The following is a 27,782-nucleotide window of genomic DNA, read 5'->3' on the forward strand; positions in this document are numbered from 1 at the left end:
TTAAGCGGGGAACTCAGCTTTGGGATGAAATGAAAGCCAGGGTGTTGAAAGAAGTGCATGAGTTACCTATATATGACAAAACGTTTGCTAAATACATACAGATTGGCGCGTATATGAATCAAAATTCTCAATGCATGTTTAGCAGAAGTGACCTTTGTTGCTTTAGTATTTATTCGAACTCTATTGTAAATAAGTTGATCTGGACAATCAGTATATTCTCTGTGGATGCTTCATTTTATAACATTTGTCACAACTTACGTAGGCGAGATAGGCATTGGGCTGGATCCATTGGTGAGCGGGAGCGGGATTGGCCTCCCTTTCCCCCATGGTGAGGATTCCTGTAAGGGATCTCGGGGATGTGGCACCAAGACCAGACCAGCATGGTGCCTGTGAGCTGGCCACGTCCAGGTAGGTGGAAAGGGGCTCACATTAGCAATCCTTGCCATGGTGTGTCCCTGGCTCTACCATCTACTACCAATGCCCCTGGCATGCTGGCCAGGAAGAGGAATTGGTCAGCAGGCAGGCTGGCTGTTTACAGTATCCACGCCCTATGCCACCGTCAAGCCTGTTCAAGTGAGTTAATAAAGTCGTGTCCAATTTATTATCCAGCTATGCCTGTATGTCTAATTTGTTCTCGTCCCTTTGCCAACTGGACCCAATCAGTGCTGCTCACACAAAGCATAAAGATATCTCTTTTTTTCTGATTAACCAGTAACTTCTGGCAATGTTTCTTAAAAATGTACACAATGCTAGGTATCTAGCAGTTATGTTTATAGCACATATTGACATTCTATTCTTGTCCCGTGTTTCAACTGGGGGTGCTTTTAAATGGACAGCTCCTAGCACTACCAATCAAAAGACCTTGTGCAGCTGTTCAATGGATTTCCTGAGATTAAGCCTCCTACAAACACCACCCCTAACAAGACTGAAGAAATGATAGGAAAACATAGGAGAGGGCCAAATCAAAGTTGTCATACGGACCCCCTGTAAAATTCTTTCAATAAAAGCCACATCTGGAAGCACCCCTAAACTCCTTATATTTCCTGCTTAAAAACTAGACGTTAAAATTTGTCACATTGCATTTGTTTTCTTCCTTTTGTCATTTGTCTTCCCAAAGTCCTAGAGTTGCAATTAGTCAGCTGGAAACCTTTTAAAGTGTCGGAGTAGGGAAAGTTAATGGAACATGTTGAATGAAGGACTGGATGTGCTTGAAAAAGCCATGTGGTGTTCTGATACCAGTGCTTTTCGTTTGTGGATGTGGAGGAAGATTATCTATAAGTGGTCTTGAATAATAACACGGACTTGTAGTGAGAGGAGTACAAGTGCCTTGTTGAGCCATTACCTAGCAACGTGAGATCAGAACACACTGCCTGACTGGCAAGCTCTATGTTATACGCAAATCAATCCCTCATAGTTTTTTTAAATGGAAATTTTGAGCAGAGGAGTGCCAGCAACGTGGGTGCTTTAACTCTTTCCTCATCAGCCATTTTTTTGTGCTCAAAATGGCTGCCATGTTGCTTTTCCCTCTTTCTTGTAGTGTTCCAGATACTCATTTATCCTTGTAAACATGCACCTGTGCCCCAAAGAAAAAAAACCAAACTTGGGAGGAATTCTGAACAGAAAAACAGCTGGTGAGGAATGTATTATGCTAGTCTTGCAAAAAAGACCCAAAATTTATTAGTCTGCAAAAAAATATTTACTAGTCCACTGAAGATTAGCCGAGGAGGGATAATTGCATTTCTATCTTGGGCACAGAGGAGGGGGTCTTCTCTCCTCTACCATGCACTTACCTGCGTGTGATTCCTGGTCACCTATGCAATTCCTGGTTACCTTTGCAATACTTTCCCCCCTGTGGGGCTACCAGGCTACTATTTAAATCCAAGGCTGAGTTAAGAATTCCTCCTTCCTTCCCTACAATTTCTTCACTCAAACACCCAGCCTCTTTCAAGCTGTTTTTCACTTTAATAAGCCAACTGTCAGGGCATTGTTATACATGTCTGTGGTAGTGTTTGCCCCAAGGTAATTTTTAAAAGCCGTAAGTCCTGTGTGAAACTGAAATAAGGAAGAGGGGCAAACACATTTTCTCACAATATATTGGAGGCTTAAGTTGCTTTAGAAAATAAGAGGCACCAATGTGACTTTTAGAACATGAGTGTTGTCACCACTAAGTGTTACACTTGGCATTGCATAGTAGGTAAACACTTCAGGTTTGCAACTTACCCTACATGTACCCACTTTCCATTTTCCTTGGTCTTGTAGGCACAAATTCAGATGGGAAGGATAGAGTGCCTGGGACCAGGAAGGATTCGATGTTATCCTGGTTTTGCATTGCTTTATGAAGCAACTGAACTTTATTGCATTGCTAGAGGAATCCTCTTGTGAACTGACCCATGGGTGTTTACTGCTTGTAAACAAGCACAGTTTGTGACATTGCATAATAACAATTGATCACACGACATATGTGTTAAGGCACCAGCCTTACCTTCCAGTTTCCTGGCTTGAGCCGCATGAGATAGTCTTATCTCTGGTCTTAAACCAGCAGCATTTTTTTTTTTACCATTGAATTTCCCTGGTTTTTAAAAGAGAAATGTATTATTACAGTGTTCTGAAAAACAAAAACACAAACAAAAAACAAACCACAAACAGGTAATTAACTGAGTAGATGTGTACAAATGAATAGTTATGTCCCTTTATGTTCAGAATACCTTACTTCTGAGTAAGCTTGCACAGGATTCCAGCATTGCTTTTTCCTTTTCCTCCCCCTCTTCATCAGTGCTCTGTTAATCAGAGAAAGTGAATACCTCAGCCTTCAAAATTACCTCACTCTTATCTCAGTTGTCAGTTTACTACTACTATTCCCCTGCTGTCACAATGCTGACAGGAGCAGCATTGTGACAGGAGCAGGGGACTTTCCTATCAAAACACTGGACCACTGACAGCATTCTAGCTTCTCCTTCTAAAGCCATCCAAATAGGTGGCTATCACTACATTTTACAGTAGCTAATTCCATAGTTGAACTATGTGTGTGAAGAAGCACTTCCTTTTATCTGCCCTGAATCTCCCACCAATCAGCTTCATAGGTTGACCCTAGGTTCTAGTATTTTGAGAGAGAGACACACAGAGAGAGATAGAAATGTGTTTCCCTATCCTCATTCTCCACACCATGCATAATTTTTTACACCTCTATCATGTCTCCCAGCAGCAACCCCAATTGCTTGATCAAAGACATTAGGGTTCCCCCCCAAAAAAGTACCCAGTGGATGGGGCTGAGCTCAGCTCTCACAGAAGAGCATTCCACGTCATTGGGGGATCGATTGAGGAGGACCTGTTCCTAGTAGATGCTGATCTAGCATTATGAATAGAGGGGAACTCGGATATGGACCTCTGGCAGATCTAAAAGCATTTCAAAGATATGAGCTGAGATTTGTAGTCTTGTGAGTTCCATAAGATCTCATTAGGCACAAACTTGGTTCTTTCTCCCATCCGAGGCCTTCTGGCTATAAATCGCACAGATTGATATGTGGGGAGTGGGTGAATAGTATCAGAGTCTCTGGTTGTGTGCACGCGCGTGTAGCAAAAATGATCCTTGCGTTTGGAGCTGTGCTTCGGGGCAGATTAGCCACTAATATCAACTTTAAAGGCTCGGCTGTTTGTTGAAATACCTTTCTGAATCTTCATTTAAGATGCACTGTGCTGATGCAAGGGTTTTGCAGAAGTGTGTGTGTGTGTATATATATGTCATGAAGGGAGAGGAAATATTGCACCATTTTGGAAAACAGCACTTTTGTCTGAGACTTTGGACTGAGTTTATATTTGGGACACTTTGATGTTTTCAGTTTCATGACTTTGTCATGCTGCAAAGACCAAGTAGTCATTATGCTCCTTGAATCAATAGTGACAATCAGCTTTCACAGTTGACTTTGCCTGATTGAATGTTCCAGGTTTTGTGTTGTTTCAAAAATACTATTATCGATAAGAGCAATTACATGATGTAGAAATGGGCAAGTTCCCATAAAATTGTGACCATTTGCACTATAGCCCTTGGTGCTGATTCATGAAACTTGGATGTTCCCATTTTTGTGAGTGGGAAGTTTATAACCTCAACGCAAACTTTTCTGGTAAATTGCACAAATGCTTACAGGGCAGCTTGCTGTGCAAAGAGTGTTCTTGCAGCAAACAAAGGTAATATGTTTTAGTCAATGGGTAAGAGGCATTGAATTAAGAATACATAAAGGAAGACAAGAAAGGCAGCCGCAATTTTAATTAGATGAAAATGTAGCCTGTCATCTTTCAAGGCTGTGTACAGATTATTATTTTTTTTTAGCACAGAATGATTTGACTTTCTAACTTGAACAAACTGAACACATGGAGAAGATTTTCATACATAACGAATATTTCTGTATTCAGTTCTTAAAGTTATTTTATCTTTGCCATCACAATTAATGTCCTTGGAAGCTCCAGGATAGCCAATTAAAGAAGTGAAGGTACATTGTGCAATGTAGGTGCTGTGACGGCTTCTGTTTAGTTAATTGTGGTTTGTATCTAATCTGTACCTTCTCTTCCTTCCTCTGTAGTGCCTAAAACAATATATGCAATTGGCCATCCGTGAGGGTTGTGGTTCTCCCATCACTTGTCCAGACATGGTGTGCTTAAGTCGTGGGACCCTGCAAGAAACGGAGGTATCTACTCTTGTCATCTCTCTTCTTCTTTTTTTCATCTTCATTTACATAATGAATATATTAGACTGTTTCCTCCCTCCCCTTAATTACTCTAATGACTACTTGGCAGCAGGCCCACTTGACAGGAGAAACTAGAAACAAGCAGATGGTTTTCCTCTTGTTTTTCCTTTCCTAGGGAAATGTTTACTTGGCATCCAGGCGGCCTCAGAATTGCCTGCTTAAGAGCCAGAACATCCCCCATCTGAACGTCACCAGGCCTCCTGTAGCAATAAATGCTGGAATATGCATGGCGTTCTGGATTGTAAAACACACATTGCAGAAAGTTTTACATGTTACTTGCTTTTTAAATTGTAAGCCAAGTGTGAGTAGAATTCCAGAGGTAATGGCCTTGTGGAGGGAGGTGTTGGTGTTTATGGGTTCACGAAAAGGTTGTGTGTGGAGTGGATACAAACTGCTTACCTTGCAACCAGGAAGATTCTGAAGAAAATCTGGATATATGAAATTGGAGGTGAAAACAACAATGGATATTGTGGTATAAGTATTTGAGGACTACACTCTGCCTCACCGTGCACATGACATGTCAAAGTTATTTACATATAGTTCCTAAAGGGCCAACCATTCTTCTCTGTTCCCCCCATTGTTCCCCGTGTTCCCCTTGGTATCCCACCACTTTCTTCTTATGATACATTAACAGCTTGAAGCTCAACCTGCAACTGCTATGCACAACTGCAAGCCAACGAAGTGGACTGAACAGTGGCAGGCTGCAAGTGCTCATGGAGAAACAGTCCGGTAACCCCGTTCTCACAAGCATGGCTCTTCCCCATCTAGGCTCAACCCACATTTCTTACTACAACTGTCTTGGTTGTGTGAATCAACTCTTGGACTTGGCTAGCCAATGGTGCCAATCCAATTTAGTGCCAGCAAAGTGCTTGACATGGATGAACAAAGTGGCATGGATGATACCCTTCTCAGGTGTCTCAGAGCTCATTGTATGTGGATGAGATAAAGGTGAAAATGGCATTTCTGATTTCACCTTTCATTAGAACTAGGAAGTGGGGAAGGACAAGAGACAATCCACCATTTGTGTGGGATAGCAGGCCAGGTGTGACTGGAGTCAACAGTAGTGCTCCTATCAGTCTATTCCTGTCTTTATCAATGACAGAATTAAAAGAAAGACTTGAAAGTCTGGTGCCATTAACCCTGAGTTAATGAAAAGTGTAGATCTTGTTGAATACAAGATTGTATAAACCCAGACCTGGGTGCAACAGTGCTATATTTGAAAAGGCATGTTTTTGGTTGTAAACCATCTTGGGCACCCTTTTGAGATCTAAAACATGGTACATCAATATTTCTAAAGATAATTCATATTCCCAATAAACTGTTAACAGGTAGGTAGGGGTGGCAAAAGATACCTCCATTAGGAAGACACCAGAAGTGAGAAATGCATAAGGGTTTGGAGTAATGATGCCTCAAAGGGGCTGTCTTCTTTGCCCAGCAGCGGCTGCGAACCGGCGCAGTGCTGGTTATATGAAGCAGCCACCGATTCGTTGTCACCACAGGGCAAAGAGATGAAGATGCGCGCCAGAAAAGTTGGGGACTTATCCTGACTTTTCCTGCCGGGGTGAGGTCATCACCGCTTTTCTGCCAAGTGTCTTTGCTCTGGCGCTAGGCTGTGGGCGTTTCTGGGCAGAATGCCACCTCCCATCAGTCATCAGAAGCTGGGTGAGGGGGCGGTCCAAGAGGGCTGAATGGTCGCCAGAAAGCTGGCACTGCTTCCTTTGTCCAGATTACCTGACACTACCCCACAGCAGCAAAAGTGCAGATTTTTTTAATATAAAAATGGGGGTGACACAGCGCTGTCAAGGTAGCCCCCACATCTTCTGGAGAAATCCACTCCTGGTTCTGTCCTTGGAAGTAAAAGCAGGATGACCTTAGGAACAATTCAGAACTGATGCTGAATTTTACTTTGGAACTGGTTCAGGCAATGTCAGCAAAAGCTACAGGTCAAAGGAGGCAGCATTTCCCTCCCTGCCATACACACAAACACTGATGATCTAATCAGCCCCATCTTTCCTGCTTCTCCTGTTCCATAAAAGCAAATGAACTAGTTTTAAAGTAAAATTTATTTGTATGGAATAAGGGAGTAGTAGTTGCAGTTAAAATGGATGAGGGGGAACCCATCTGGTCAGACTTTGTCGTCTGAAAGATATGGAGGGAAAGGGTAGATAAAGGTGCCCACTCAAAGTTTTCTGCAATTGCCTTGCCTTCTTGTTCACTACAAGCAATAGAGTGAAAGGTGTATAAGCAAGATATAAAGGCACTTAGTTCATTCAAAAAAGCATGTGGGGTGGAGGACTGCAAATTCCTTCTGGATTTACACGGTATTTAAGACAGAATTTGCAAGTGATGCATGCAAATGGGCGGGTCACAAATTCGTGATGGATCGCATCCATTCCAAAACTGGGGAGGGACAAAGTAGCTTTGTCTTACGACCTCCGTATTATTGCTCTACTAATGTAATAATAAACATTCACCATCCTTGACAGTGGAGAGTGTGACTTCAAAATTTGCATGAAAAGTACAAAATGATGTGGCAAAATTGCTGTGTTTGTAAAGCTCCTGAAATCTAAGATCTGTTTCAATTAGTCAGGCAAGGGGGCACTTGAGGGAATGCCTTAATGGGCCATTAATGTTTTCCTCAGTACTCTGTGGGGCTACCGATTGAATGAATAAACAACGATGAATGTATTTAATGGTCCATGAATGATGGAATGCATTGAATTCTATTCAGAGTTATTATTCCTCATGTATTTATGATCTACACCGAGTCTGTGTTACAGTGAGGAATAGTAACTTCTAAGCAGAATAGAAGCAAGAGAAAGAAGTGAACTTTATAGCATTAATGTTTAACAAGGTGACGGCCCTTACATCCCCCACCCCGCTGCCACCTGTAACACTGCCTATCAGGTTCTGAATAGATCTCCACAATAATCTATCCTCCCCAACCTGGTGCCATCTAGATGTTTTGGAACGTAACCCCCTTTATCCCTTGCAACTGGCCATGCTGGCTACGGCTGATGGGAGTTGGGGAAAACTGACCTCACCAAGCATTCCTTGCCCTTAATATTCTGGTCAGCCTGTTACCTCCTGTAAAAAACTGCCCAGTTGTTTTTGTCATGTATTGTTCCAAGCTGAGGCCTGGAACAATGAGGGATATCAGTCATAGGCTGATAGACCCAGTGTGGTGTAGTGGCTAAAGTGTCAGACTGGGAATTGGGAGATCTGGGTTCTAATCCTAATCCCAACTCTCCCTTGTGCAGTTCAGGAGGCAGAAAATGTGGCTTCTTTGAAATGTTTCTTGAAAACACACATTAACCCAGGTTTTCCCTGGGTTAAAATGTGCTTTTAATGCTGTGTTTTTAATATTGTTTTTTAATACTATATTTGAATGTATTTTAATATTTATTGTGAACTGCTGAGCAGTTTTATTGTATTCAGCAGTATACAAATGACCCAAATAAAGAAGTGTGACATGGACATCCTCATATACTACCATCATGTAATTACTGAAATTATGTACACGCTTATAAGTGCACTGAGAATCAGTGGGATTTCTAGGCTCAGCGTAATTTTTTTTTTTAACCAATGGTAAGAATCCATACTCAACCCATACTCTGGGTTGTTGTCGTGTGCTAACCTGTGCCAGAGTAGAGGGGAAGAAATAATGAGAGCCTCACACAGGGCTCAGTTTAAATGGGCCACAGCCTTTATTGCATGCAGAGACATTAACCTGGTTCACATGTAATGACATGTGACATGTGTTTGTCATTTGGTTGACTGTTGAGTTGTTTAGCCCCTAAAAAACTCAGCAGTCCAGGTTAGGATGTCATGCTCAACAACCTACAAAGGAGCCAATTAAAAGAAGAAGTGGCTGGCAAACTGCAAGCACTGTACCCACTTGGCCCTGGCAGTCCATAGTTTGTTTAACCCATGGACTGTTGTTACATGATCCGTTGAAATGAACGGGGCACAAGTTAAACTAACATTGGGTACAACTTATAGTGATGTGACTGACAGTCCAAGTACTAACAGAAGTTAAACCAGGCCAGCATACCCTCTGTGTAACTCAGAGAGGAACTATAGCCCAAGGCAGGAGAAGACTGGTGTGGTTTTATCCTGGTTGCGCTTTTTATACTGTATTTCGTAATTGTGTTTTAAACTGTTGGGTGTTTTACTGTGGTTTTAATTTTTGTGAACCGCCCAGAGAGCTTCGGCTATTGGGCGGTATAAAAATGTAATAAATAAATAAATAAATAAATAAAGACTTGGGAAGGGAAGATAAAGCTGCTTATGGTACTAGCGTGAGTGTGCAGCTACTGGTCATTTCTCATTGTGGACTTGTCATTGTGTGCAAATTCCTGAGGCCCCTTAATGGTAAGTTTTGCCCCTGCATTTCCCCCTAAACCACAGTGCCTGCTCAATCACTAAATGATGCACATGATATAAATCACTACACAGTTTCACGATGCTGTGTGTCTCCTGCTCCTTCTGCTCGTTTTTCCATCACAACCCTCCCCCCCCCCCTGAAAATTTGATTTTGGAGGGGCTGTAACGAAACTTGCTGCCATTCCCTGCTTTGTGCAAGAGAAGCGGTGCGATAAAAATGCCCACTGAATGGGCCACGTGGTTGTTGCTTGCTCTCTCTTTTTTCCCTGTGTGAAGAAAGGAGAAGCTGTTCGCTCCTATTGTGGGACAGAAGCAGGAAGCAAAGTGATTCCCCCCACCCTGTGTTTAGTGTGGAATTCCCATCTTCGCTCACTGGCTGTTATGGGGCATCCATGCAATGTCATCACCCAGTCATTGACTTCCTCTTTTTCCCCTTTGTGGTTCTTCTCTCATCTCTCCTTTTTCAGGCTGCAGAAAGTTTGACTTTTTCCCAGAAGGATGGAAGATCAGCATAATCACCACAAGTATAGATGTCTTTAGCACCATTCTTCCATCTTTCTGAAAAGGCACAGTTTTGACGAGAGCAGTGTTGTACTGGGCAGATGAATGTGTCAAAACTCTGCACACCATTATTATAACCTTCATGGTGAACTCCCATTTTATGACCCTGATAGTTGGTCTTTTAATTAGAGAGATTGAGAAAATTCTTAAATCACCAAATTAATTTATCGCCTGTTTAAAAGAACTCTGCCTTTCTATACAGTAGCCCTCCTGTGTATTGGGGCTTTGTTGAGTTCTGGCCTTTGTAGACCATAAGCATAGTCCTGGTATGTTCGCAACGGAGGCAACAGTTTATTTAGATTTATAGTCCGTCCGATCAAAAAGTTTGGGCAGATAACAAAAACAACCACCTCTTAACAGAATAAAAAATTAACTAGTTCTGTTGATCTACCCCCATCATCTTACCCTCTGAGCCCTAAATGCCAGCCCAAGAAGACGGCTTCACAGTGTTACAAAAAGGTGCTCAGGCTTGGCCCCCGGTTCTGCAGTAGTTGCATGATATACTACTTGTACTCTTGTTATCCATGATGATGCATAGAGAGAAACTGAGGGCACATTAAAAAAATTTGTAATGGGACATATGGGAGGAGAGAGAGCTCCATCAGATAGGGGGAAATCATGCTTACCTACCGTTGCTTCTCCGCTCCCACTTTTGTTGCTTGATACTTCCTCTTTCTCTCAGGGAGTGGAAAGAGGAAGTAAAAATGTGTACATGACCCATTCAGGGGGCGTCTATATCGCACTGCTTCTCCTGCACACAGCAAGAGATAGCGGCAACTTCCGCCTTTAAAAATAATACGGACTTACTGGGGGCTTTTTTTGTCACGCGAAGAAGGCTAGAAGGGGTGAGAGGCAGATGATGTCATGAGAGGGACCCGCGAAAATCCGTGAGTGCCCAGTAATGAGCATGCAATAAAACGGTCATCTGATGATGCCCAGGGTCTCTAAAGGTAAATTGGTTTGTATTGGAGTTATTGCAAGTCACGACAAGTAAATAAGATCCAATAATACAAACATTTGCTTTTTGCTTTAAGTGCTATGAAGTTTTGCAGAGAGCAGCGTCCTTGTCAGGGAAAGACAGATCTCCATCTTTGGTACATACTTTTGACGACACAATAGTCCCTTGCAGGGTGTTCCTTCTACTAAATTCTGGTTTTATTTTGTTTTGTTTTTGTAAACTGCAGCAAGGAGAAGCATTGCCCCAAGATGTTTGCTTTTAGCTATCCAATTATTTCATTTCTCCCCACATGCGTTGCTGTTTCTAATAAACCCATAAAGACTTGTTCGAAATGGCGAGGGAGCTCTTTAATGGAACAAATGAATATTTTATGATGGAAGTAATGCACAGTCTCTTGTTACAGTAAGGATAGTAATAATCTGACATCCAGTGGAAAGCAAAAGTAGTGGTGGTGATATAAGAGAGAAAGGAAATTAAATCTTTGCTCTTGATTTATAGAAATGTGCTCTCTGAAACGACAGCGTCAATAGTAATCTCCCATTACTTGGCATGCAGTATTACTGGCACATAAATATTTACAATGTGGACTAGGTGAATTATTTGTAGACCTAATTTATACATAGCAAGCAGAGTAGCCCTGAGAAATTATTTGGAAGTTGCAACCATCAAACCATCGTGTATGGTACTGATAATGATTTTTGTCCCAGGGGGCTAAATAGCTAAGGCACTTTTGTAAGCTGGTTTTATTTATCACAGAAGGTACACTATTTGAGTTTGTCTGAAAAGACAATCCTATGCATGTTTAGACAGAAAAAAGTCCTACAACTCCCAGAATTCCCCAGCCAGCCATGCTGGATGGGAAAAGCTAGGAGTTGTAGAACATGCATAAACATACATAGGATTGCACCCTAAAGACCTTTAATAAAGAAGTATGTCTCAGGTCCTCCTCAGTTGTTTAACATACTTTGCCATCCATTTCAACGCAGCAAAAAAAAAAATTTACAGTCTTACCCATGCATTTTAAAACAGTTCTGAAACTCAGTTATCCAGTTCCACACAGGATATTTAACACACTGTGCCGTAAAAAAGCCGGGGACTTACCCTGATTTTTTTCTTGGAAGTGAGGTTACCATGGCCCTTCCACCGGAAACCCCTGCGCCCCCTCCTGGCATGGAGATTTCCCACCCCCACCCCACAGCAGCGGTACTGCGGGGTTTCAGGAAAAAGAGTGGCGAAGCAATGCTATGAAGACAGGCCCTGGGAAGGGAGTTCCGCAAACAGAGTGACATGCTAAAAAGGGCCTCTCCCTGGCTACCACATGCCTTACTTCAGATGGCAGAGCTACCCAGAGGAGAGCTTTGCTTGATGACTTCAACACATGGCCAGGCTGTAGGGGAGACAGGCATTTGTGTTCCCAGGCCGTGCAGTGCTTTAAAGATCACCCCACCCCACAACCTTGAATTGTGTTTAAGCATAGTCTGCCTACCAGTTAAGCTCTTTTAAGGCCTCATCTTCATGGGCACGGGAGGAGTGTGCATTGTTCTTATTCTCTGCAGTATGCTGAAATTGGCTCCAGTTCATCACTGAGAGACGGCCCAGACAACTTCGGCTATGGTGCGGTATAAAAATGTAAATAATAATAATAATAATAATAATAATAATAATAATAAATACCTGTATTTTCAGTGCCAAAGAAGACATACTTCTGGGTGGGAGAGGGGCAGAGTAGAACCAACGTCATCGAGAGAGAGGTTTGTTACTGCTGCCCCTCTCCAGATTCCCTCAGCCACTACAATTTAATGAATAGGAATGAGGAATGGGGAGTAACTAACCCTCAATTCTGGCTCCCCATGAGAGCATCCCAATGGCACAAATAATCCCCACTCCAAAAATTATCGCACCAGCCCTAACTCTACATTAGAGAATCCAATTAGTGCAGCTTCCAACTCCGGAGCTAACACCACATCACAGAAGTGAATTAACAAAGTCCCTTTTCAACTCTGGAGCTGTGCAGCGAACTAACAAAGTTCCAGAATTAATTCATGCATGAAGCGCACAGATGTCTCTTGATGGGAACTATAAAGGAGTGAATGGAGGAAGCGCCAGCCCACGTCACAGCCAAGTCACAGGCACACCCAGGATTTAATGTGGAGGCTTAGGGGCACATTGCAGATCAAGTGCTTGGGAGCCACTTTAACTAAAAAGAATGGAGAAAAAGAACTCTTTGATACTACGGCTTTTCCAGGCGGAATTGGCTGGTTGAGAGTGTGCTGGCCATGACGTCATGTACTGGAAAGGACCCCACCGTGCAGCCATGCCACAGGAAAAATACCCATGGAGAGAGCCCCAAATGTTGGTGTAATATGATTCCGATGACCAGTCCCAGCTGTATTCTGGCCGCTGTATTGCAAACTAGAAGTCTTCAAAGGCAGCCCCATGTACAATGTCATTGCAGGTCTGTTACCAGAGCATGGATTGCTGTGGCTGGGCTATTTCTGTCCAGAAGAGGCTGCAGCTGGCTCATCAGCTCTTTAAATACAGACTGGCGCTAATTGTTTATTTCAGAGGAAGGAAGTATTGATGAGAATATTCCTCCTGAGATTCCTTATCTGGAAGATGTTTGGAGAAACATGTCTATGTCTTTTAACAACTACTGTGTTGTAATTTTTGCATTTAATCAGCCTTTGGATATAAATGTAAAATTGCTTTTAAGCTCCTAAGACTTTAACTAACAAAGGGAAGCATTGTCTTCTAAATACCTCCTCATGTTTGGAAGTATGCCATCAAATCCTTTTCCTTCCTCCATTCTAAATCACTTAAGCATCCATAGAACACTCAAACCTTGATGACAACTACATTGTTGTTATTGTTGTTGCAATGTCAAATTATTATTTAGATCAATAAGAAATCCAGACATCTGCTTTTTGGAAAATAAATAAATATATCTGTGAACAGACTCAGTCACTTCTTTTTTAATTAAAGTGCAGATTGTTTTTAAAGAATGATCCTTCGTGTGCCACCACTCCCCGCCTCAGGTGGCAACATCTATACTCAAGGAGGGTGTTTTGGAATAGTATTTCTTCTATTTATTGCAACCTGGGATACACCACATGCCTTAATGTGCCTGTTTCCATGAGAGCAGGATCGGAGTCCAAATTAATATCTTTGGTGATGCTAAAGGCACATTCTATCTGAAAGTGACTCATTTACGTCTAGGGATGTGTTTGCTCTGGAATTATTAGTATCTTGCACCAGATATTAATCTGAGTGCACCCAGGAGGTGATATTTATGTATTTATGACAATGATTGCAGGGTAGCCTGGTCATGTGAACCTTGCATCATGTACTGACTCAATGTCAGTCTTTACCTTAGAGCAGTCACTGTCAACAGGGACACCCCCTCTCCCCCCACACCTTCATGTTAAGCTGCTATGAAAATGGGTCAATGGATTGTCTGAAGCCACCTTTAAAAGCCCCCATCAGCTGTTCTGCATGGCCACCCCGAAGTAGCTGAAATTTATGCACAGTGTCAGTATTATTGCTAACTATCCCCAGGATGGTTAGCAAAATGCCCCTTATGAACTTTGAGGCATTACATTTCTTCAAATATTATGGCCTTTAAAATGCACCAGCCTCCTAGCAACTGAACTTTAATGTAGCAAGTAGTTGGCCCCTCTTTCAGTACTTCCCTCCTCTCCCTTACATACATGGGAGTTAACTTATTTTATCCTAGCAAAACTGGTGAAGATGGGTCATACTGAGATAGAAGAAGGAGTCCAAGGCCACTATCCACCACACTAAACACACTGGTGGCTGGTTACATTGAGGGGAGCTACGGTGGATCAGAAGATCCAGTAGTCCTTGCTGGCTGGTCTCAGCGTTTTCCTACTATGAGAAGCTGGAGGAGGCATTATTGGCATACGTAACAGTGTGGTCATTTCTGGCTCATGGGGGACATGAGCACCAAACTGACAAGAGCTGTTTATTCTGCTATTATCTTGCAGCAGAAGGTTACAGATTGCTGTAGTGATTTATGATGTGCCAAGAGTACCAGACTTCTAAAAAGAACTAGTCAAGTTCATCCTAGAACAGGAAGTGAAAAATGCGGTCTTCTGTGCTCACTGTTCTTCCATGGCTATTTATCTATAAACCTGGAATTTTAAACCAGGAGGGATTCCAAGGAGTATTTAGTTCCACATTCTACAGTGATGGAGAACACACTGTTCCTAAAGAATCGATATATGTCCTCTTCCTTTTTGATTTGAAAACCTGGAGTTTCCCTGCCACTTAATTTATTCTTGAGAATAAATAAACACATTCCTGTCTTTTCTCCACAATGAATGGCCTCCTAGACTTCTTAACACCCTTGTAGATGTTTCCTGAGTTTCCTGTTGACAACTTTTCTTGTATTGTCTTCTGCAGTGGCATGCAGCATTCATAATGAGGCCTATATTGCATTAATAACAGTACAATTACTTTCTAAACCATAGGCTATACTAATAGAAGCACATAAGTGACACAGGCATTGATGTTTTCTGCCATGGATGATGTCTATTTATTATCCCAAATAATTTAAGTCTGAGTGGGTAGTTCACCCCCCTCTTCATATTGTCTTACTCATTTTGATTTAATTTTATTTTCTATTCTGTAGTATTTGATATTATATTGGTATCAATCCAGCTCTATCAAAGTTGCTTGTGAATTCAAAGATTAGCAAGTTAAGTTAGATACATTGCAAACCTGAGATTGTTCTGCCTGTATTGAATTGTTTTACGCAGTGTGAATCAATGCAGCGGTGTTAAATGCCTATAAAATTTGCAGTAAAATTAGAAAACAGTGCCATTTCCCAAGAGATACTCGGTTCTAATTTACTCCCAGCTGAATGTGGATATTTGAAAAGAGTTGAAATTGCTTACCCAGCGCGTTTTATCAAAATGTGTTAAAGAGCATCATCAGACGAGCATTTTATGGCATGTTCGTGACTGGGCCACTCACAGCTCTTCACAGGATCTTATGACGACGCAGTGTTCCTCCAACATGTCTTCTGTTCCTTTTGTTCTTTTTTCTGTCATAAAATGAGCCTCATCAAATCTGATTTTTTTGGGGGGGGGGGCTATAACAATACTTGCCGCCATTTCCTGCTGTGCGTAGGAGAAGCTGCACAATAAAAAACCACCCACTGAATGGGCCACATGGTCGTTGCTTGCTTCCTCTTTCTTCCCTGTGTGAAGAAAGAGGAAGCTGCTCATCCCTATTGGGGGACAGGAGCAGGAGGCAAAGCAACGGTAGAGAAACACAATTCCCCCCCCACCCCCATCTGATGAGGCTCGAGAAGTGCTTTCAGTGGTACTACCTTTAAGTCATGTTACAGTAGCAATTTCAATAGCAAAGAATGGAATCAATTGGAAGTTGTGCGCATTTGTGTTTTGTAGATCTCATTGAAATGAATAAATTGGGCAACTGGACTTATGCAGGAGAACAGTTTAGTGGATTGTACCCCAATTTTCTGATTTTACTCATATTAGCTTTAATAAACTATTTCTGTTCTTCAACTGAGTTCTCGTAAATACTAACCAATCTTTATTTTTGATAGTTTACTTTTCAGCATTTATGTTTCTCCTCAATTGCCACATTATTGTAAATTTAAAGTCTTGTGATCTTTCTGTGAGCATATGGAGCAGGGGAGAAATAATGAAGACTTACTTCATCAAACATTTTTATTAGACCTGCTTTTGGGATTGGGTGGTTCCCCATTTTCCATCCTAAATATTTCCTCTTGTTCTTGTGTTCTTGTTTCAGATCTCCAGCTTGGTACCTGCTGATCAATTTCAGTTATATCTGCGGTTGAAATTTGAAAGAGGTAAGTTATGGGGTTTAAGTTACGGGGTTAATGCCCAATACACTCATATAATTAAACTAACAAAATAGGAAAGAATGTGTAGGAAGATTTACTAGGTGAACCATCCCATCTTGGAGGATTTACTAGACCAGCCTTCCCCAACCTGATGGCCTCCAGATGTGTTGTGATTTGAAAGGGAGAAACGCATTTTGGCCTGTGTCTTTTCAAAAGGTCTTCTTCAGGGAGTTGTAAGAAAAAGTCTGCAGATTTTCCTCTAACACTGGGCTGCATCATCTGATACTTGTTGGCGACTGGGTTAGAAGAAAATCTGCAGACTTCTTACAACCCCCTGAAGAAGGCCTTTTGAAAAGACACAGGCCAAAATGCTTTGGGCTTTGTATCAGTAAATCCTTTGCATCCTGAGAACCTGTTTCTCTCTTCTTTTCACCTGACTTGGATGCTTTCCTCCTTTGGTTTTTGCTCCAGATGTGTTGGACTGAGGGATGCTGGGAGTTGCAGTCCAACACATCTGGAGGCCACCAGTTTGGGGAAGGCTGTATTAAACTGACAGAGCAATCCTGTACTTGCCTACACAGAGGTTAGTCCCATTAAGTCCACTGGGGCTCATTCCCCAGTGAATGGGTATGGGATTGCAGCCTATACAAATGTGTTTTAAAACTTTGGTTGAGAATGTTCAAGCATTGGCATTGTTCATATTCTTGCATTTCCCTTTTTAAATCAAAGGGTCCTGAAAACATTTATGTTCTTTGATAGAACATGTTCAGTGAAGCTGTGCTGGGGCATAGTGGGTGGACAGGGTTGGTATGCCCATATGTGGTTGTATTGACCTTTTTCTAGTTTTTGTGCCAGTTATGGGAGTGAGGGCTCATCTACACCAAGCAGGATATTCCGCTATGAAAGTGGTATATAAAAGGCAGGAGCCACACCAAGCAGCATATAGCAGTATGAAAGTGGTATATAGTATGTCTCAATGGGCCCCAGCCGTTGTCAGTGCACTTCAATACTGCTATAAAGCAGTAATGTGGTCCTGCCTTTTATATACCACTTTCATAGCGGAATATCTTGCTTGGTGTAGATGAGCCCTTGGATAAATTCCTGGAGGCAATGGCTAGCAGCCCTGATGGTTGTGTGCTATCTCCAGTATTCAAGGCAGTAAGATGGGGAACATGGGTGGGAGGGTGCTGTTGCACCATGTCCTGCTTGTTGGTCCCTGGCTGATGGCTGGTTGGCCACTGTGTGAACAGAGTGCTGGACTAGACGGACCCTTGGTCTGATCCAGCATCAGGGCACTTCTCATGTTCTTATGGACTTAACCCAACATGAACAGACTAGGTCTGCTCTGCATGGCTATGCTTGCAGATACTATGGGCCACACTTGACTCTATTTGAAACACATACATTTGTTTATGTATTTTTTTCTTTGGCACAGGGAGAAAGGATTAACCTCTGCCCCCTGCTTGTGCTAGCATCAGACATCAGCTGTGCTGGTATTTAAATGTTTTAAAAAATCAAATATTTTTAATAAACGTTTTCAGAAGTGCATTTGGACCCGCTCAGAACCTGGTGTCCCTCTGCTGACTGCCAGACCGTGTGCCAAATTGAACCAAGTGAATCTGGATTACCAGTGCCTGTAAAATGCCAGGCTTGCTACCTGACATTCTGCTCATCATGCAAAGAACCTTGGCATCTGGAGAGATCGTGCCTGGAAAGCCACCTTATTGTGGTACCAAATGAACAAGGGTAAGAGAAGTTTTTGCTTAGATGGTGCACATTTCCCATGTTGCAATGCATGCTGTTAGTCATAAATTCAATTTTAGTGTAGAATAAATCTGCTGCCTGATATCTGGGGGAGGGGTTAGAGTGGGGAGAGAGCCTTTTGAACAGAACGTCGGGACATATGCAGGTGGATTTAACTCAGGGGTTTGATGTGCTGTTTCAGTACTTCTGATTCCTGATGCCCAGTCCCATGGGTGCTTCAGGGATTATTCAAAAAGTGCTGTTGGGATTATTGTAGCTAGTTCACATGGCTAACTGTGTGTGCGCGCGCACGCTGCAGCACCAGTTGACAGTGTGTGGGAAGCGGCTGTCTGGATATAACCCATGCAGTGTAGTAAGGCATTTTACTAAGAGCTGGTTTGCATTTTATGAGAAGGTGTGATTCACTTGCACGTCCTCTCTTTGTACTTTCAGCTAAAATGCTATGGAGTGAGGAGCATGGGGCAGCAGTGGGGTGGGGGAATGGAAAGATGTACGTAGAGACCACCCACTTCTCTAGTGGAACAGATGTTTGATTCTATCTTTGCACAATACTTGGATATGTATAAACAGTGCATGAATGGCTCGGGCATCTCCTGTGGATGCACATGCTGAGGTAAATGCATGGAGTAAGGATGTTTTAAACTTCATGTTTGCTGCATACAGTGCTATTATGGGAAAGTGCTTTTCTACTGCTTTATATGGGGGCCAAGACACATAAATTGGCTCAGAATCATCCAAGAAACTCGGTCCACAGCATGGTCAGACATGGTCAGCCTGAATGACTGTGAAATAATGGTGTCACTTCTCCTAAGCCCCTATGTTGAATTACCAACTTTCACAGGTTTTTTTCCCCTCCTCTTTTCTAGAGCACTTATCAGGACCGACACAGAAGCTCCAATTAAACAGTGCCCAGTTTGCCGGATCCATATTGAGCGGAACGAAGGCTGCGCTCAAATGATGTGTAAGAATTGCAAGCACACGTTTTGCTGGTACTGTTTACAAAACCTGGATGTAAGTGACCTATTGCAAAGGGTTAGGGACAGGGATTTTACAGGGCGTTGCCCTATAGTTCCTTAACACTTGTTGTAAACCAGAATATTACACGAGTTGTAACCCTTGAGGTTGGTCTGAAAGCTTCAGGTAGTGCTGAATGTGACTCCCTGGCTCTGGCCACTCCAGATCACCATGCAACACCTCTGCATTGGCTGCCCATCTGCTACTGGGCCATGGTTAAGGTTCTTGTAATAGTCCATAAAGCCCTGAACAACTTGGAACCAGGATACTTCTCCTTTACCATCCTTCCTCATCACTGAGGTCTTCTAAAGAGGCACTCCTAGTGGCCTCACATGGGTCGGAGACGCGCTTGGAAACCACCAGGAATGGGGCCTTTAATATGGCAGCTCCCACCCTATGGAATGCCCTTCCGATTGGGATCAGGCATGCAGCTACATGGCTTTGTTTCTGCATTGCTGGACTTTGCTTTTCAAGCCGGCATTTCCTAACTTATGAGTAAATTCCAACTACTGTTTAATTGATTTATTTTGTTTTTACTGTAACTTTTTTGAATTTTGTGTTTTAATTTATTATACACTGCTCTGATATCTCTTGATGAGGAGTGGTTTATAAATTCTATAATAAATATTTTGTTGTTAGCTAAAGACATAAGAAGAACCCTGTTGGGGCAGAACAAAGATTAATCAATCCAGCCTTCTGTCTCTCCCAGTGGCCCAAATCAGATGCCTCTAGGAAACCCACAAACTATTCTTGAAGGCAGCAGCCCTCTTTCCTTGTTGCTTGCACAAGAATTTGGCTTTACAGCCCACACCAAATGGAGAAATGCCCAATCTCTCTAACTTGGTGTGGGTTCACTTGTTGAGCTACTGTGACAACTGCAGTTACCACCAGCAGTTGTAACCATTTAAGTGATCAGACGATTAGCTCTCATTGCCCAACCATTCTCTTCTTTCAGGCTATCATCTCTCAAAGGCAGCTATGACTTTAACAGAATGGGCTGGTTTGGGCATAATGCTAAAACATAGTTTAGTGCAGGAGTATGCAATCTGATGCCCTTCAGACATTTTAGACAACAACTTACATCAGTCCCAGTCAGTATGGCCAATGGTCTGGGATTTTAGGAGTTGTAGTCCAGGATATCAGGGTGTGTGTGCAAGGTTGACTATCCTTACTTTAGCGGTATGAGAAAGAGCCCAGGAGTGTCTATAGCTCATGCAGTCCCCCTTCCTCCTCTTGTGCAACCACAAGGATGGGTGTGGAAGCATTGGCTTCCAATTTTGATTAACTGCAGCTTGTTATGTCATTCAAACCTGGAAAATTGTGGTTAATATTAACTTTGCTTAGCAGAAACAAGCCAACATAAAACTGTGCTTTATGAAGCGGGCTTGTTTCCACTAACCGTAGTTAAAATTAACCACAATTTAGTGTTTGGATGACATGCTAAATTGTGCTTATTCTAAAAAGGAAGCGGAAGCTTTTGATTTCCTTCTTTTTGTTACTGCTAAATATAAACCAGTGTAGATAGTTTATGTACAAACTGTCAAGGGTAGATGCCGGGCTGGTGGGAGTCTACATTTGTCCCACTAGATTGCCTTTGTTTGGCTAGCTCCCCTTTAGAAATTAGATATAAATATTCTGGAATTTTTTTGCAGTTCTCTTCACAAACACCTCCTTCTGAAAATATCTGTTTTTTCACCTATTCTTGATTAACCATCTAATTTCTTTCTTCAGAAAGTAAACTTTCTGTCCTTGCTTACATACCTTTTCTATTCCATGATTGCATCTCTTTTCCTTCCCCTCTCTTCGGCACACGGCATCAAAGTTATGGATGCAAATCTTTGGTACTTGTAATATTTGATCACATTAAATGGAGATTTGCATATGATGCCTCTGTCTTCTTGTCCTGTTTCATTAGCTTACTTTCCACATTTGCAAGGATGTTTTCTCTAACCTCGCCATATATCCTTGGTAGCTTACTTTTATAAAGAGCATATAGAATATCTACAAATGATCGCATTTTAGAAGTTTAAGAAGTGTTAAATTTTGATGGAATTCTTACTTGTGACACTCCAATTTGTAGTATTGCAGCCTTCCCAGACCTGGGGCCCTCTAGATGTGTTGGACTACAACTCCCACCATCTATAACCAGCCATGTTGGTTGGAGGGCCCCAGGTTGGGAAAGGCTGTAGTAGTGTGAAGAAGAGCCTTGATGAGCCAGCTAGGGCCTTCAGGCCTTGCAGTGCTGCTTCATCTCCTAGGGCAGGGGTGGGCAGGAGGTAGATCTCCAGATGTTTTAGACCCTAACTTCCTAGCATTCCTGACCATTTGGCCATGGGGGCAGGGGCTTCCAGGGGCGGAAGTCCACCTTCCCATCCCTGGCCTCTGGCACTGGATAAAATTTAACATTCATATAAACTACAGAACACATTCTTTTTCTTCCCTTTCAGAATGACATCTTCCTAAGACATTATGACAAAGGCCCCTGCCGAAACAAACTGGGCCATTCCCGTGCTTCAGTTATGTGGAACAGAACACAGGTATGCTAAGAACCCAAGCTTGTGTTTTATATCAGGATTTTAACAGTCTATATGTGTGGCCTATGCACTCACCTGGGGGCTATCTACATGCAGGAAAGTGCTGCGGTAGCTGTGGATCTGCGCTGCATCAGATAGACAACATAGGCGCAGCTTCTCAGGCACCACGGGGCTTCCCTGTGATGCTACAGTTTGAAAAAGTCAGGGATTTACCCTGACTTTCCCAATTGGAGCGACATCAATACAGCTCTTCCACTATCTGACGTCTCTCCTGGGCCAATCCAGCATCAACCCAAGGGCGGTGCCTGGTTGTCATCCACCAGGATTGGTCGCCTTCCATCAGATGCCTAGAAACCCCGCGCTCCCTCCTTAGCATCAGGATTAACCAACGCTGCCCCGGAAGAGGGAAAACGCAGGGTTTGAAGCAGTGCCAACGTGGCACTGTGAAGACAGCTCCCTGGTTTTTCTGTTCCTTATCACGTTTATCCTTTCCAACTTTTCAGGTTGTCGGGATCCTGGTAGGGCTGGGTATCATTGCCCTGGTAACATCCCCCTTACTGCTCCTTGCCTCACCCTGCATCATCTGTTGCGTTTGCAAATCCTGCCGAGGCAAGAAAAAGAAACATGACCCACCGACCACCTAGAGCGTTCTGCCAGCTGCGTGTGATTGGCCGCATCATATGTAACGGAGAAGACCTGAAGGCTGACCTCTGGCGACAAGGCTTTCCCAACCAATTATCCTTCTCTTTGCCAACTTCTGCAAAAGTGCCTACTTTTTCACAGGACACCACGTTGTTTGCAAGTTGCAGTTCAGCAACGGGACTGATGCTTGTTGCGTTCTCAGTTCAATTCTGTTTTTGGTTTTGTTTTAAAGGAGGCGGGTTTGAAAGGTACTGTTGAGGTTCTTCAAAACAACCCACCTCTGTTTGAATCTTGCAAGTAAAGCTACATATTTTTTCTTCCCAATTCTGGATGTGTATCAATTCTAGAGCACTTTAATTTTGCATCTCCTGAGGCAGCCCTACAGCTAAAGGAGGGAATATAGGGGAATGATCCAGACCCATTTAAAGAAATCTTTGGGTACTGTATGTTTTAGCATTCCAGGGACAGAGTAAGGGAACACAATCTATTATTTCTAAAAATGATTGTTTAAAACAAAACAAAACAACTGTACCTGCAGAGGTAGAAATAGCAGATGTTGAGTACTGCACTTAATGGATATGGGATCTAATATGTATTTGCTAAAAGCCCTGTCAAGACTAACAAATTTCTTAGAAGTAGTATCTGCCTCAGTGCAGCATCAGAAACAATAACCTGAAACTGCTATTGCAGGAACGCAGTATAATATGCCAAGCAGATCACCTTCGCTGCACCAATGCTTAGGACTGGTGTGTAAACTACTGTGAACCATTTTGAAAACCATGAGCAAGTCCCTCTGTGGCCCTGGTGCTAGAACTGGCAAGTGTTACTGAGATTTGTAGTATGCAGAAGGATCCTGTTGGCCTGGTTGTTGCATCCTCAGGCCTGTATTTCTCTCCCTCTCTCCTGCATTGTGTTGCTGCTACCCTATTTCCTGTCTCTGTCGAGTCACAACCTCCTTAAGACACAGGTGGCTGCGGACATACTGCAGTGATGCTAGAGAACCGCACAGACTTTGGGCTTCACCGGTGGCAACTTCTGGTGTACTTGCCAAAAACGTTGGCCATCACAAGCGTAAACTCTGCTTCCGGTGTAAATGAGCTAGCTACGTGCGCACATTTTTAAAAGGCACGCCAGCGATTTGTTTAGGTTTGTTACATCAGCTTGGGCCAATGTTGCCAAAACAAATACAGCTGCACTACATTATATCACAGTGTTGGTGAGGCACTGTGAAACAGCACCATGTGTACCTCAGAACAAGTCATACACAGTCAACGACTGCAAACTTCCAGGTGAATTGACAGTAAAGTCCACGGTCCTGTAAGACAGGATCATAATCAAAGGAAGAACTGCATGATCTGGAAAATATTGGAATCGGTAGGGGGATGGGGGAAGAAAGACCCATTATCTCTAGTCTAGTCCCTGGCCTACAGGACTGCATAAGAGCTGGGATCATTCTCTATCCCAGCAGTGCAAACTGCTGTTTCCCCCCCTCATTCTATGGAAAATGGTGGTATTGTATAAATAAGACACAATAACAGTCTTTCTTGAACTGTTTAAGTTTATGTACCCTCCTGCCTGCAGCTTTTGACTGGCTTTTTATAGCTAGTTGTGGCCTCTCTTTGTTCTGTATTAAGTAATTTAGAGGTAGAGTACTGATATAAATAAATGCTTCAAGGAAAGCCATGTATGTCTTATACTATGTTCTCTCTCTGTGTGTGCACACAAAGCAAATATGAACTTGTGTGTACATAGGATCCATACAGCCTGTGTTTCAATTAACAAAGTTCACTCAACAACAGCCTGAAAAGGTTGGATCGAGGAATTGTCATCTTGGCCAAGGAACATTTCAGTTGAAGGGATCACATTATTTGACAATATTTGTTCCAAGTTAGAATTGGCTGCCATGTAATGTGTATCTTTCCCTTAACCTTTTGAAATGAAAAATAAACCTTTGGAAGCTATCAGTTTGGGCAGTGAAACAGTGGGAAGAAAGAGTTCTTAAAACGCCTCCCCCTGTCTGTTTTTCTGCTCAAAATTGCTCCCTCCCAGCTGCTTTTCTCCTCAGAGGAGGAGGAAATGGTCACATTAAAAAAAACTATCCCAAATTAACCTGGGAATTTTAAATAACTTGAGGAAATGGACAGGGAACCTGAAATGGACCATAGTGACTTAAGTATTCTGGGACACTGTATGTTTCCTTTTTTAGAATTGTACTGATAAGGTTTATTAGGGCCATGGTTTAAACGTTTGTGCCTTCCCCAGAGAAAATATGGGAAGTTTAGTTCCATGGTGGGTTTTTTTATGGTGGTGGTGGGGAATTGTCTGGTTAGAGACAATAATAGGGGTTGGATGGAGTCAGGAGTTCTGCCAACTTTAACCAGTTCAAGTGTCTAATGTGAGCATGCCCTAACACTCGTAATTTCAACCAGTTAAAGAAATCTTAGTCAATCTAATTCACTTTTCAGTTGACCAAATCTGCAAATGAACAGAATAATAGCTCTGGAGCAATAGTTGTAGTTTTTGTTTTTGAAACAGTAACAAACAACAGGAGGCCTATCTGGCCATTCTCAAACACATTTCTTCTACTTGTGAGCAGCAGGGCTGTGCTGGGTAGCCCCGCCCTGCCCCACCCTGCCCACCAGTGTCCATGTGTAGAGAACCAACTTCTGGAGGGGGAAGGCCGACATGCATACGGCTATAGATGTTCACGCTCTGTGTGAATGCCTTGGGGTGCTACAAGACGTGTGTGGCGTTGGGGCCAGAGCTACATGGCTTGACCTCCCCGCCCCCACTTTACTTGTAAATGGAAGTATGTTTAAGAATGCCTGAATAGAGCCAGTATTTAGTTATGATTCTGCAGCCAGGTTTTTAAACAAATTACATTGCTCACATTTCCATAATGCAAGATTATATGGTTTTTTGGAAGCGTGTATTTGAGAAAGAGAGGGGGGTGGGGAGAGAGAGTGTCTGATTGCCTTCTGCTGCTACCCTTTCTGGCTGTTTCAATTCTTAACAGACCCTCACTTCATGCTGCTTCCTTGAATGCTCTCTCTCTCTTTCTCTCTCTGTGTGTTTGTATATAGCAGTTCATCAGGGAGAATGGCAGGGTACCATTCTACCACCCTAATTGATCAGGGGCATCTTCTTTATCAAACTGCTTAATCAGCTAAACATTGTATCTCTATTTGGCCTAACATCCCTCCTTACTTTCACTAGTAAATGGAAAGATTAAGAGCTTCTCCACACGATGGGTTTATTGCATGCATGTGATTGGTCACTCACAGAAGTTTGTGGGTCCGTTTCATGATGTTGTCAACCTCTGATGCCTCTCCTGCTGTTTTCAAATGGAAATACGTCACTTTATAAAACTCTGAAAATGCAGTAATAAATGGGAAATGCGCTATAAAACAACGGCATCTGCTGGCGATAGAATTGGGAACACATGGGAAGAAACTGGCAAAAACAAGGGTTGGGGGGAAGAGCATATATATTTTGTTGATCATTAAACCTATAATGACTCCAGAAGACAAAGCACCAGCAAGGCTGCAGGATTTTTGCTGAATGTGGAGAAGCTCGAAGTCTGTGAGCTCCTTATAACAACTCTCACTTCACAATGAATGCAGGCAAAGTGAGCAAGGCCTGAAGGATCTCTTTATGAGCCACACACAATGTTAGTCTTGCATTACATATCCTTGCCAATGAGTTTAGTATTGTGCATTAATTGTATTATTAAAGCCATTATTCCCCTCTCTTTCTGGCAAAGTTTGTTTCTTTAGGTGATGGCCATTTTATTGTTCATATTGCTGTATGAGCATTACTGTATTAAACAAGAAACCAAATCCTTAGCCCTATTTAGGCAATCAGTTAGTGGGAGAAGGAAAGAAACACATTTACACACAGTTTCTCTCTTCTGGTGATCTACCATGGGTAGAGAGGATCTGACATAAACAGACTGGAAGAGCTGCCCCATTCCCCCCGCCTCCCACATTCCTTTTCAGGTTCCCCTGCCCAATGAGTGGGAAGCCAGCATGTGCAGGAGCTCCATATCATGATCTCTGGAAGTCAGAACACTCTTCATCAAAGTGATGATTCCAGTCCAGCAAATCAGGTCCATACGCTCAATAAGAATTCCTCATTCTCTGCTATGAGAATCCCAGTATACCCCCTTTCCCCAACTTGGTGCCCTTCAGCATCCCCCAGGAGGCATCGCTAGCTGGGAATGTTGGGAGTTACAATCCAACCCAACTGGAGGGCACCTGGTTGGGGAAGGCTGCTTTATACCACCTGGAGCTTTCTTTCTCCTCTGGCATTAGTAAACTTGTGCATTCGCAATCTTTTTGGATTATGAGTAGCTTTACTGCCATGTTGGAAAGCCAGATTGACTGTTCTTTACTCCCTACAGGAGATGTCTTTTTGATTTTTAATTGCTTCTATTGTTTTCTATAAAGATCTTAATTTATAGTAAAAGCATTAAGCATCAGCTGGAAGAAGACAGCCTGTGTAGTGTAGTGGCTAAAGTGTTGGACTGGGAGTCGGGAGATCTGGGTTCTTGTCCCCATTCAGCCATAGAAGCTCACTGGGTGACTTTGGGTCTGTCACAGACTCTCAGCCCAACCTAATAATAATAATAATAATAATAATAATTCTTACCCGCCTCTCCATTTTGATCGAGGAGGGGAACAACAATAAATGATAAAATACATAAAACTGAATTAAAACATAATATACATTGTTAAAACAACCTAAAAACATCTTAAAATTCCACTGGATAGGCATGCCGGAAGAGATCAGTCTTTATAGCTTTATAACAACAACCAACCTCACAGGGTCGTTGTTGTGAAGATAATTTTCCTTCAAGGAAAATGTAATAAATAAATAATAAGACAGGACATAGTGCACTAAATGATGATATTGTAGATTTTTTTAAAAAAACAACATGGTTGAAGAACTGAGAGAAAATCTAGCTGTCTAGTCAAATCCCATGTACAAAACTATGCCGATATAGGCCTTAAAGGGAATGGGGAACCTCAGGCATGCCAGTCCCACAAGAGGCCTCAGGTCAGGCCTTTTTCTGAAGCTCCTTCCCCTCAGAGAAGAGACAGAGGTTGGAGGGGTTGGCTGCTGACTGAGTCGCAGCCTCTAGGAGTACTTCTCAAGCCTGCAGCTCAGTTGGCTTCACCTCCCACCCGCCTTTATCAAACTGGAGAAGGGGGGACGACGAAGTGTGCTCTGAACTCACACATGGAAGCCCTCTCTCTCTCTCTCTCTCTTTCTCTGTGTGTGTGTGTGTGAATATGAAGGGAGGGACAAGCATATTGGGCTCTGCATGC

The 27,782-nt window shown here is 42.7% G+C and overlaps 1 protein-coding gene across 4 annotated transcripts in view; it reads left to right on the forward strand.

Annotated features, from left to right (window-relative positions):
* RNF144B (ring finger protein 144B) overlaps window positions 1-26,203 on the forward strand; it is a 96,050-nt gene extending 69,847 nt beyond the window's left edge. For all 4 annotated transcript variants that reach the window (XM_063130434.1, XM_063130432.1, XM_063130433.1 and 1 more), the window contains 6 exons: window positions 4,575-4,679; window positions 16,444-16,504; window positions 18,040-18,244; window positions 19,129-19,273; window positions 21,724-21,813; window positions 22,314-26,203. In XM_063130434.1, the coding sequence (XP_062986504.1) occupies window positions 4,575-4,679; window positions 16,444-16,504; window positions 18,040-18,244; window positions 19,129-19,273; window positions 21,724-21,813; window positions 22,314-22,454 (747 nt within the window). In that variant the 3' untranslated portion in view covers window positions 22,455-26,203. The remainder of the gene's footprint in view (window positions 1-4,574; window positions 4,680-16,443; window positions 16,505-18,039; window positions 18,245-19,128; window positions 19,274-21,723; window positions 21,814-22,313) is intronic.
* The last annotated feature ends 1,579 nt before the right edge of the window (window positions 26,204-27,782 follow it).

The sequence above is a fragment of the Elgaria multicarinata genome, chromosome 7 (genome assembly GCF_023053635.1).
Source record: "Elgaria multicarinata webbii isolate HBS135686 ecotype San Diego chromosome 7, rElgMul1.1.pri, whole genome shotgun sequence".
In the NCBI taxonomy this organism is placed as follows: domain Eukaryota; kingdom Metazoa; phylum Chordata; class Lepidosauria; order Squamata; family Anguidae; genus Elgaria; species Elgaria multicarinata.